This window comes from Ursus arctos, unplaced genomic scaffold, assembly GCF_023065955.2.
Source record: "Ursus arctos isolate Adak ecotype North America unplaced genomic scaffold, UrsArc2.0 scaffold_12, whole genome shotgun sequence".
Taxonomy (NCBI): Eukaryota; Metazoa; Chordata; class Mammalia; order Carnivora; family Ursidae; genus Ursus; species Ursus arctos.
Window position 1 is genome coordinate 29,245,222 of NW_026622786.1, and position 12,553 is coordinate 29,257,774.

At 35.1% G+C, this 12,553-nt stretch overlaps 1 protein-coding gene across 4 annotated transcripts in view; it reads right to left on the bottom strand.

The window, feature by feature from the left end:
- Nucleotides 1–12,553, bottom strand: part of CCDC18 (coiled-coil domain containing 18) — a 108,093-nt gene that overhangs the window by 95,106 nt on the left and 434 nt on the right. For 3 of the 4 annotated variants that reach the window (XM_057310457.1, XM_057310456.1, XM_057310455.1), the window contains exons 2-7: nucleotides 11,799–11,980; nucleotides 10,512–10,690; nucleotides 9,849–10,023; nucleotides 6,994–7,152; nucleotides 2,653–2,759; nucleotides 943–1,071 (exon numbers count right to left, since the gene is read on the bottom strand). In XM_057310457.1, the coding sequence (XP_057166440.1) occupies nucleotides 943–1,071; nucleotides 2,653–2,759; nucleotides 6,994–7,152; nucleotides 9,849–10,023; nucleotides 10,512–10,645 (704 nt within the window). In that variant the 5' untranslated portion in view covers nucleotides 10,646–10,690; nucleotides 11,799–11,980. The remainder of the gene's footprint in view (nucleotides 1–942; nucleotides 1,072–2,652; nucleotides 2,760–6,993; nucleotides 7,153–9,848; nucleotides 10,024–10,511; nucleotides 10,691–11,798; nucleotides 11,981–12,553) is intronic. The other variant, XM_048220689.2, reaches the window with a different exon arrangement.

The window sequence follows — 12,553 nt, forward strand, 5'->3', positions numbered from 1 at the left end:
AGGGTTGATGGAGGGGAGGTGTGTGAGGGATGGGTTAAATAGGTGATGGGTATTTAAGAGGGCACTTGTGATGAGCACTGGGTGTTGTATGTAAGTGATGAATCACTAAATTCTACACCTGAAGCTAGTATTACACTGTATGTTAACTAACTGGAATTTAAATAAAAATTTGAAAAAGAAAAAAAAATTAAAGATTTTATTTTTATTTTTTTATTTGAGAGAGACAGCGAGCACGCAAGCATGCAACTGGGGGAAGGGGAAGAGAGAGAGAGGGAGAGAGAGAAATCTCAAGCAGGCCCCCTGCTGAGCATGGAGCTAGACTCAGGGCTCTAGCTCACAACCCTGAGATCATGACCTGAACTGAAACCAAGAGTCAGATGCCTATTGAGCCACCCAGGCGCCCCAAGAAAAAAAAAATTTTTCGAAGATCAAAATGCAGATCATTTTACCCTGTGTAAAAACTGCTATAATTATAATATTGGAAAATACTGTTAAACTAAAAAAATTTAAATCTTTATTAGTTTAAAAGTTAATTGACATTCAGAGTTAATGGTTCCTTAGTCAAGGCTACCTACAAAACTTTATCTTAAAACATGTTTTACACAAAATAAATACTTTTGCATTACTTATGTATTCCTAAAGGAAGACAGAGCTACTCTTCCTCATGGGTTTTACATAGGTCATACAACTTCATTTCAGAAATAAGTATATCATTACAATGATTAACATTATCAGCCTTCTAATCCCAATCCAGACAGCCAGTAACATGGAATTTTTAATAGAAAATGAAAAAAAATAATAGATGAAAAGAACATTAAATTATTCTACTAGGTTTCTGAAATTTTTTTCACTTTAAAAGTTAGCTATAATTTTAAATAGGTAATATATTCTTTTTCCCTCTACAAAAACAATTTGCTTAAAATTTGCTTTAAAAAGACATACCTCTTTCCTTGTTTACTTTGTTCAAGTAAGTCCACCTTTAACTTTATACATTCCTCTTGGGACTTCTGCAAACTCTGTTCCTTCTCAATCACCATTTTCTGGCTCTGCTCTAATTTATCTTCTGCCTCTCTATTAAATAAAGGATATATGTATTTTTTAAAGATTATTTATTTGAGAGCGAATGTGTGCATGCATGTGCGCACACAAGTGGGGCGAGGGCAGAGGGAGAGAACCTTTGAGCAGACTCCCTGCAGAGCCTGACAGGGGGTGGGGGTGGTGTTCATCTCACGACCCATCAGATCATGACCTGAGCAGAAACCAAGAGTCCGATGCTCAACTGACCGAGCCACCCAGGTGCCCCAAATAAAGGATATTTTAAAAGGCTATTAAAGAAATTATTCCACGTAGGCAAGAATAGCTCAATATTAGGAATTCTATCACTTTAAATCACTGAGGTAAGAGAAACCATTATTTAATAAGAGATAGACAAAATTCATCACTTGTCTACTAAGAGTATAAGGAATGAAATGATACGTATATCTGAAATATCAGCTTATACCCTATTTCATAGTAGATACTAGAAACATAACCATATAGTCCAGAAACTAGGTAAAAATGACTATTATCACCACTATATCCAATGATTTCTCTAACAGTTACAAAAACAAAAATGAAAAAAGTAGTAAGTATAAATTTTGAAAAGACAATATTTTCTTTTTTTGCTGATAATATCACTAGCTGCCTGGAAAATCCAGGAGAATCAAAATGAAAAATTATTAGAATAAAAAAGTATGACAAATAGACCAATTACAAAATAATTAGATTACACAAAAAACAATGGCCTTCCTACATACCATCAATGAACAGAACATGAACAAATTCATAACAACCAAAAATATAAAATACCTAGGAATAAAATTAAAATAACATGTAATACAAAGAAAATTACAAAATTCTGATGGTCATGAAAAATGACTTTAGTGTACATGAGAATCACTTGCAGGACTTATTAAAACACAGATTGCTGGGTCCCACCTCTCAGAATTTGTAATTCAGTAAATCTGAGACAGAACCTGAAATCTACAATTTTTAGAAGATTTCTTTATTTATTCTAGAGACGGGGGAGAGGGAGAGCGAATCTGCTGAGATTCTCTGCTGCACACAGAGCCCAACACAGGGCTCAATCTCACAACCAAGATCATGACCTTGAGCCAAAACCAAGAGTCAGATGCTCAACCGACTGAGCCAGCCAAGTGGCCCTGAGACCTACGATTTTAACAAGTTCCTAGAAGATGCTAACACTGCTGGTCGCAGAACCACTCTTTGAGAATCATCAAAATGGAGTAATGGGCTACTTAGTATACACATATTTCTCATTTTATTCAAAGCAGAAGGGGATAAATTATAAAGTACCTGATTCCTTCTATTTTATTTCTTGAACTCCCATTGAAGCACCAGTATGAATTAATACATAGTTCATTTTCAATAAAAGCATGTAAATAAGCATCTCAGCTAAGATTTAGTCTTTTTTAGCCCCCTTAAACTTTATGCATCCTAGAGCCAAGAGGAGGTGGAACAGATTCTCTAAGTTCTAAGAACTTAGTGTCCATAGGACACTACAGATTTACTGGATTGGGGAACAAGATCTATCACAAGATAGATCAAAAAGCAGAAGAAATAAAAACTTTAAAGTCAAAAGAGTATACTTACCTCAAAACTTTATCTTGGGCTGAAACTTCTGCTTCCAAATTTATAATCTGTTCTTCTAAGATTGGCACACTGGCTGCCTGTTGTTGAATAGATTCAAGCTTAGAAACCTAAAACAAAACAAAAAAATAACTTTTAGATCACATCCTTTCAGAAGATAAATTAATCTAATTGGTCCTTCGTTTCTTTTTCTGTCTGATGAGGGTGTCTGATATAACTCCCCAATCACTAGTGAAATGTGAAGCTCACCCTATCTATTCCTTTGATCAACATTTACATGGGCATGTCATCATCATAAGCCAGTGTGAGCGTGTAAACTCCTGCCACTACCCTCAACTTAATATCCAAAGATAATTAAGTAGCTTTTTGGGGTGGGGGGGGGAGAATCTCTACTGACATCCAGGAAGTAAATTTCACATAAATCAGAAAATTAAATATAAAAGATCAAATCATAAAAAAGTAAACAAAAAAACAGCTATTGAATCTTTTTACAATTTAAGACTTAATTTTAGAATACATGCTTACTAGAGAAAACCTAGAAAATACAGAAAAGCATAGGTCCAGGAAAGAAAACCTGGAATACAGCTCAAAATCTCTGTTGGTAAGTCAACACTCCTTTCCCATTCCTAAAACACCAACAATCAAATGATGGCCTATCAGGAAGAGATAGAAAATTTATTATCTGGAGAAACTGAACAGGAAAGGTTAGGACTCTGGGACACTACATAGAATGATGAGAAGGGATGAAGTAGTTATAAACAAATTGATTAATATAAAATAGTTTCCAACTACTTACATCTCAGTTAGGGCTATCCCACAGGTGGGAAATCAAAGGATTCTTCGCTGGAGAAATTCAACAGCTCCAAAGAAAAAGACTTCACGTCCTGATATTGGATGAAAGAGGCAAGGTATCTCCCTACAAAAGAGCCATCTCTCCAGGCATCACCAACATATGAAGCTCACTGGACAACAAACTTCACCTTCATACACAGAGCTTCTACACAGCATTTAAGCACCTTTCTCTTAAATATAAATAGCAAAAACACTAACATCTGCAAAAAAAACTTCTAATATAAAAGTCAGAGGCCAAAACAAAGAGGCAACTGGCAGCAAGCAATGCAAGTGTGCACACACACATATACACACACATCATTAAATCTTCAGAAAGCTAAGTGAGGACACCGCATCAGGATATTATTCAATACAAAACAAATAATCAGAGAACATGGAAAAGCTCTGGAAAATGAAAAAAATATGATAGGTAAAATAAGATTCAACAGAGGTGTGGATGACAGCGTTGAGGAAATCTAAAAAGTATCACAGGAAGACAAGGAGATAGAAAACATGAGGGAAAAAACCCTTAACAGATTAAGAGGACCAATCGAGGTGATCCAATATTCACCTAGAAGGAAAAAACAGAAGAAGACAGAGGGAAGAAAATTATCCAAGAGATTGAATAAGAAAAATTTCCAGAACCAAAGAACACAAGATTGCAACCTGAAAGGGTCCTCATGTACCACTACACTGAATAAAAAGGTCTATTCAAAGACATGTCATTCTGAAATTTTGAAACACCAAAGAAAGAGGGAAGATCCTTAAAACTACCATAAAAGGAAAAACAAATGGAAAAAAATTATATGCTAAGAAAATTGATTCACAATGGCATCAGACTTTTCAGAGAAGCAGCAGAAGATAGAAGACAAGAAAGAAATGTCCTAGACATTCTGAGGCAAAATAATTTTTAACCTAAAATCAAATGTGGGGGAGAAATTAGGACATTTCTGACAGGCAAGGGGGTTACTAGACAAAGATGCTCCAATTAAAGAAAGACTAAACCAAGAAAGAAGACACAGGATCCAGGCAACAGTAGATCCAACCTAGGATATCAAAGACAAGTCCCAAAGAGAGCGGCTGGACGGCAGGCCGGGAGGGCAATAAGCTTGGAAAGAGCAGGATGCCTGGCTCCAAAAGTGTAACTACGAACATCAGAAAAGATAAATTTTGAATATACTGATTGATACAATGAGGAATTTCAGCACAAGATTTCCAAAAGTGGTATATACGCAACAGCAAAAGCTGAGACCTGCCCTAAAAAAGAAAGCCTCCCTAAAAAATATTTTGTTAGGCAATGTAGAGAATGCTGAGATGGGAAGTAAAATATAAATAACTATCCTACTGCCTAGAATAAATAACCACTGGTATGACTACATACTAAAAGAAAGAAACAAAATGCTATAATTAGTTCAGTAGTTATTAGTAAAATTCTCTTAATATCTCTTAATAAACAGAAAAGGTGAACAAATTACATAGCAAACAAATATAATGAAAAGGTAAACCTTATGAGAAATCAAGAAATTGATTTTATTTTCCTCAAAAAAATAAAATTAAAAAAAAAAAAACTCGGTAGAATACTGAATGCAGAGTACAGTAAATCCTGAAAAAAAAAATTCCCTGTGATTTGGTCATTCTAAACTTCTATCCTAGAGATAATCCCAAATGCAAAAAAGTTTCTTGTTCATTGGCACAATTTTTTCTCCTTAGGCTGGAATTATCTCCAATAGCACTCTGTTTTCAAACATACAAAAGAGGTGGCTCAGTTGGTTAAGCATCTGCCTTGGGCTCAGGTCACCCAAGGGGTGATCCTGGGGCCTGGGATCAAACCCGGTTATCTCCAATAGCACTCTGTTTTCAAACCGGGATCAAACATACAAAAGAGGTGGCTCAGTCGGTTAAGCATCTGCCTTGGGCTCAGGTCACCCAAGGGGTGATCCTGGGGCCTGGGATCAAACCCGGCGCAGGGCTCCCTATTCAGTGGAGAGCCCACTTCTCCCTCTCCCCCACATCCCTGCTCGTACTCTCTCTCGCTCACTTGCTCTCGTTCTATCTCAAATAAATAATATCTTAAAAATGATAAAACACACAAAAGAAAAATAAAGATCTCCCATAATCCTAGTACTTAAAACAACACATCTATAAAAGTAAATAGTGAAAGCCTCACCACAAGCCAGTCCAATCCCTCTCAAAGTTATCAACAATAATGCGGAGCACAGTCTTTCTATTCTTATATATGTTACATATATCTATATATGTACACACGAACATATAGACACATTTGCTCTTTTAATAAACAGCAAAACTGGAATCACTGCCTGTATGTGTTGCTCTGTAATGTTTCTCTACCACTCAGTGTATTAGGTAACAGTTTTTGAGTGCTATATGCAGACATGGTTCTAGGTGCCTTTTCTTTCTTCTTCTTTTTAAGATTTATTTATTTATTTGACAGAGATAGAGACAGCCAGCGAGAGAGGGAACACAAGCATGGGGAGTGGGAGAGGAAGAAGCAGGCTCCCAGCAGAGGAGCCTGATGCGGGGCTCGATCCCAGAACGCCAGTATGACGCCCCGAGCCAAAGGCAGACGCTTAATGACTGAGCCACCCAGGCGCCCCATCTAGGTGCCTTTTCATATATTATTATCATTTAAACTGCACAATGTTTCATAAAAGTAAAACAACTTTGCATCTTAGAGCTGATACATTTACCGCCAATCCCTTATATGGATATATCATAATTTACCATGCCTCTATTTTGGACATTTGGTTTCTAATTTTTTGTATAATTCCAATCATACAGCGTAAACCAGGAAACCATTAGGGGTGCCTGGCTGGCTCAGTCTGTAGAGCATGCAACTCTTCATCATGGAGTCATGAGTTCGAGTCCCATATTGAGTGTAGAGATTACTTTTAAAAAATAAAATAAAAATAGAAAGCCACTTAAAGAGGAGAGTTATTAATTAAATTATGGCATAATCACACAAGGAAACAGTAACCATAAAAAATGATCATTGGAAAAGCTGAGTAAATGTATCAGAAAATGCTCAGACTATGTACAAAGTAAAAAACACAGGAAAAAAGAAAACTATTCAAACAGTGTGGATTCAACTATGTAATAAACCAATAAAGTAGTTTCTTTTTGGTGGAAACTGGGTGATCTTTCTCCCCTTCTTTTCTAGTTTCAAAGTTTTCAACAATGTGAATGTATTAGTATAAAAAGGAAGATAAGCTATATTTTCTTTATAGCAAGAAATAAAACCACATAAATTGGTAATCTTAAGATTTTAAGAAGCTACGACTTATGTAAATACACAGTATACAAGTTCTCCTAAATCATTTTCAGATATTAAACTCATGTAAAATTGATTCCATAACATGTTTATCCTATATTATCACAATAAAAATTATTATATATAACACATTAAGGCAATACATGGAATATTTTTTCAATTATAAATGTTAAAATGACTCGAACTACTTTCTATTGGCATAGTCACCACTTCAAGAAACATACCTTTGCTCTTGACTGTGTTAATTCGAAGTGGACAGATTCCATTTTAGTCATTAAAGAATGATTCTGTGAGACCAAACAAGCATTCTGTTGCCTGAGCTTGTTAAGTTTCTCTCGAAGATTTCTGATCTCCTGGTCCATGGGGGCAGATGAAAAAGACATCTGAAAGATGAAAAAGAGCAAGCTATTTTGGATTATTTCATTAAGCATTGTAAGTAATGGAAAATGATGAACAGCTGTCAGTAAAATGATTAAGTAGTTCAGAGAATGAGTTAAGATATCTAGTGAGTGCTGGTGAGGATGTGTGGGACAATCTGCACTCTCCCCCACTGCTGGTGAACGTGTACATAATTATAGCTTAAAAAACAATGGTACACTTTGGGAAAGTTCTGGGTATTATCCAGTAAAGTGGAAGATGCTAACACTCAACAGTATTACTCCTGGGTATCATCCTAGAACTTTTATGCCTGGAAATATAAGAATATTCATACCTACATTGTCCAGAAGAGGCAATAAATGGAAAGAATCCAAATGACCATCAACAAAATGGCTGATGAACAAATTCTTTAAACTATACGCATTTTTATTATACTTTTGAATATATATTTTATAAATAAATTATTTTAATTTTCATGAGGGTTGAGGTTTTTAAGACATAATTTAACTTTTTTTTGAAAAAGTAATATGCAATTCAAAAGTCAAAACTATGTAAAAGGTACACATAGAAGCCTCATTCCCATTTTTAGTAGGTAGGTAACCATTTTTATAAGTTTTTTTTAAGATTTTATTTATTTATTTGAGTGAGAGAGAGAGGGACAGAGAGCGAGAACAAGCAGGGGTAGGGGCAGAGAAAGAGGGACAGGGAGAAGCAGAGCCCAACCGTGACGCTCCTGAGGCTCCATCCCAGGACCAGGAAATCACGACCTGAATGGAAGTCAGATGCTTAACTAACTGAGCCACCCAAGCACCCCTTTAAGTCTTCTATTTATAAATTTTTATATAACACCAAACATACAGCAAAAAGAAATAGGAAACTGAGGCACCTCGGTGGTTCAGGCTGTTATGGCTTAGGTCATGATCTCAGAGTCCTGGGATCAAGCCCTGCATCAGGCTCCCTGCTTAGTGGGGAGTCTGCCCCTCTCCCTGCTCATGCTCTCTCTCTCTCTATCCTAAATATATGAATAAAATTCTAAAAAAAAAAAAAAATAGGGAACTGCCTATATAGGAAAGCTAAATTATGGTCTTAAACAGTCTTCTAGTGTTTCCACCTTCATCTGCAAGCAATACAAATTACCCACCCTCACAGTGACTATGTAAAAACTAGCATTCTTTATATGTCATTCTGTACCTTGCATTTCTTAAATATACTCTGCCAATCTCTCCACAACCAATATAGTTAGAAACTCCTATTCTTTCATCTCCCCACCTCAGCTGCAGTTTCCACTGCATGTTTATTCAACCAATCCCCTATTGATAGGCACTTGAAGTATTTCTAATCTGTTATGACCAACAAAGCATCATTTTGTACTTATGCAGGCATATCTGACATGCATTTTTCTACAAGTGGGACTTCCAAGTCAAGGGTAAACGCATTTGTGATTTGGAGAAACATTACCAAATTACCCTCCATATGGCATTGTATCATTTTGCACTACTACCAGCAATGTATGAGAAAGCCTATCTCCTCCTAATTTCACCAACAAATACAGTGTCAATGTCTGATAGGTACGAACCGGTACCTAAGTATAGTTTTGTTGTGAATTTCTCTTATTATGAATGAGACTGAACAACTTTTTATTTGTTTGAAGATCATTTTAACCTCCTGTTTCATACATGTCTTTTGTCCATTTTTTTATTGGGTTGTTGATCTTCTGCCTAGAAGCTCTTCCTATATTAAAGAGATTAGCTCTTTGTCTCTAATAGGCATAACCAATACTTCCCACTCCAATTTGTCATTAGTTTTTTGATTTTGTTTTTGGTAAAACACAATGATTTCAATTAAAGCATATATGTAACAAAAATGATCAGCAATTTGAGTTAGGACATAGGTCAAATTCCCCAGAATTACACAATTTTTGTAGACATGGAATTTGAATTTATCTTCTAAATTGCAGGCTCACGTAGCTTCATTAAGCAGCTTCCTTACAAAAAGAAAACCTCTTAACTGTTAGCTTTCTGAAGTGGGAAGAGCACATTTTTCTGAAAGAAGATTATGATGTACATATGCAACCATATGCATGCATGCATGCTGGCAGTGAGGAAATAGAGAACAGGAAGAAGAGAGTGGAAGGGGAGATTGAGGGGTTGAGTAAGGAAGAAAGGTAAACACAAGGAGGTAGATAATAGGACTGAATAAAAAAAGACAGCGGGAGAAAGTTCCAGACCAGTAAAGATGTCTAAGATCATCCAAAAAATTTAGGGATAATGAAAAGAGAACAGTGCCATGCTATCATATAGCATTTGATCCAGGCTAAATATACTAAATACACTTTAACCACTTAATAAATAACTGATTACCTATTATGTATAGTGCCAATTACCTACTCTTTATAATAACTAACTGATTACCTATTATGTATAGTACCATAAATCACAGGGGTTATAATTTACTTGGGAAAACAAGACATTTAATTGCAAAAAGGTAATAAATATAGAAGTTTAAAAATACAGTAATACACCAAAGCAACTACTTTCTTGTTAGGACACAACAAGAACCATAATATTTAAATTCAAGAGTCTTGAGCACAATGGTAAAAGACTATGGAAAACTTAAACAGGCATTTAAAGAAAAAAACTCAAAGAAAAAGTATTTTAAGTAGGTCTAAAACTTTTAAGTAGACAGGTCTAAGAACAATAACCTTATCTCTTGGCTTTTTTGGAAAATCAGTACTGCCAGTGGGCATTTTACAAACTTTTTTGTAAGGTATGTGATTCAAAAGTCCAAGCTGGTTAGGCTGAGAAAGATCTTCCAGAATGAGTTTTTCAGATCTTGAGTGATTAGAGGCATAATCAGAATTTTCACTTGGACTAACACTAGAGAAAAAAGAAAAATACATTTTAGTTCCTAATTTAAGTATTCACTCTAAATTTCTATACATTATTTACGAAAACAGAACGAAAAGCACTTGAAGTTCTGCTGGAAATCACATTCAGTTATGAACTTAAGGCAATGTCTCAACTAAATTTCTTAATAAACTGTAATGAGTTTTAAACTAACAATCTGTATAGTCTAGAGACTCTATGCTAGGATTATTTCAGATTCAAATAGTCCTAATAATAAAAGATTAATTAAGCCCAAACATGTATTTTATACTCCGAGTCCTAATATAGTCAAGGTGTTTACTTAATGTATAAACTCTTCTCCAACATTTCTATTTTTTCCTAAACCAAGAATTACATTAAAAATTACAGATTATTTCCTATTCTATTAGAAACATAATATATAATAATGAAATTCATACATTTTACGTTCATAAATTAAAGTCATATTCTGAAGTCCATATGTGATTTTACTTACGTACCTGGATAACTCTTCCCCTAAACTCTGCAAACTCCATTCTGTTATCTTCAGTTCATGTCTTAAGGAAGCAACATTTGCAAGCAAACTTTCTTCTTCATTGTCCTTATTACAGTAGTCTGATGAACTAGATTCCATTTCTTAAAAAAAGAAGTGTATTTCTTGTACCTTGCCAGAAAGAATCTGTGGTGTCAAAATACTCTCACATTAATAGAATTTAACTCATTATTTTTCTGTTTACCTCAAATGTTGTGCAATCTTTCATGATAACTTAAAAAACAAAACAAAACAAAAACCCAGTAACAATGAATTTCTCTGCAGTGTAAAGCCAAGGAAATAGAAAGTTCCATAGTTCCCTTTTCTAAGCACATTTAATCTTTCTAACAATAGTGCACATTAAATATTGTTATTCCACGTTAAAGTTAAAACAAACTAAGAATAAGGCAAATTAAATAATTTGCTCAAGGTCACATAAACTGTAAATGGTGGAAACAAGATTTGAACCTAAGTCATCAGGATCCAAAGACCTTTTAATTATGTCACACTGCAATTTCTAACTTACAGATCAATGTCAAGACGAGCTGTCTGAACTTACATAATCAAATTAGAAGCTCTGGAAATCTGATAAAATTGGTATCATTATAGTCACTCATATTTTCTTAATGGCAATTTATTACCAAATAAAGGTTATCTCCTTCTCCCATTCACAATGGTTATAAAATTTAAAAAACACACACATTCACATCACAACCACAGAGATCAAAATGGCATTTGGCAAGTTAACTCAGAAATTCATGAAGAAAAGTTTTTCTTTCTTCAACTAATGAGTATCTCCAAAGTTGTGAAATTCTCTACTAAATAACCTTTACACATAAAAATCGTGATAAAGTGCCACACTTTATTATTAATAATTAATACATATAATCATTATGTATTAAAATACATATTTATATAATAAAACTAAGGCTTTAAAATCTCTACTACTTTAGATCTTTCTGCATCTTAAAATTACATTCCTCTTACAGATCTCATTTACCTTTGTCATTGTAGCACCTCTCTTCCATCACCCTTCTAGAATTCTGACCACATCCCAAGCTCCAAAAGGTTAGGAGTCTTATGCATTATGTTCAGGGTTTCAAGGCACTTACGGAAGGTCAATATGTTCAGTGAATAAACGATGACTGCCGAATTGCCCTTCCTTCCCCTCACCCAGCTAAAATAGACTGGCAAATTTATTCTCCACTCAAAATTTCTCAGATATAAGAAGGAAGATTAAAAAGAAAACCCTCACCTTATTGGAAGAAACTGTGGCAGGAAATTAAATGAGACACCATGTAATCGCAGAGAAAATGTTTCTTTTTCCCCCCTTTCGTTTGCACAAATTTGCTTCTGCTTAAGTGAGAAGACTCTCTCATACAAAAGTCAATGGATCAGGTCCCCATTCTGCTTTATCTTTTCAACATCTCTAGCTTCCTACAGGATGGTGAAGGAAAAAAGGGTACAATTTGGGTAAATCCTAAAATATCATTCGATATTACATTTCAACTAAATCAGGTTTTACGTCCAACATCTTCTGTGTATTTTAATGTAACAATTCCCTAACACTTCTTCAGTACCAATGAATACATTTGCTTTTAATTTTTTTTTCCTACTGAGCCATCTGCCAAATGAAGACTTTTCTTCCCTTCACCTTACAATAGTTATAAAAGTCTATCTCCACTGCCTGTACATACGTAGAAAAGTGCATCACGCTACCTACAGGCCCCGACCAGGTCATCTTCTGGTCCTAACGACGCGTTGGTAGTTTTACGCACAGGCACACCCATCAACACCGAAAAACCGGTGTTCTTTATTCTAAACCTTGCATGTAATAGGATGGGCTGTCGTCGAAAAAGATTCCTCGTTTTGGAAGGGGGTCACGGATTTATGTTCTATGGTCCTGTTATCAAGAACTCTCAATTTGACAGAACTGATCCTACGTTCATCTTAAAGAAGCGGAGGAAAACATGACATCTTCCTCTCCGATTTCTCAAGTAAAATACAAGC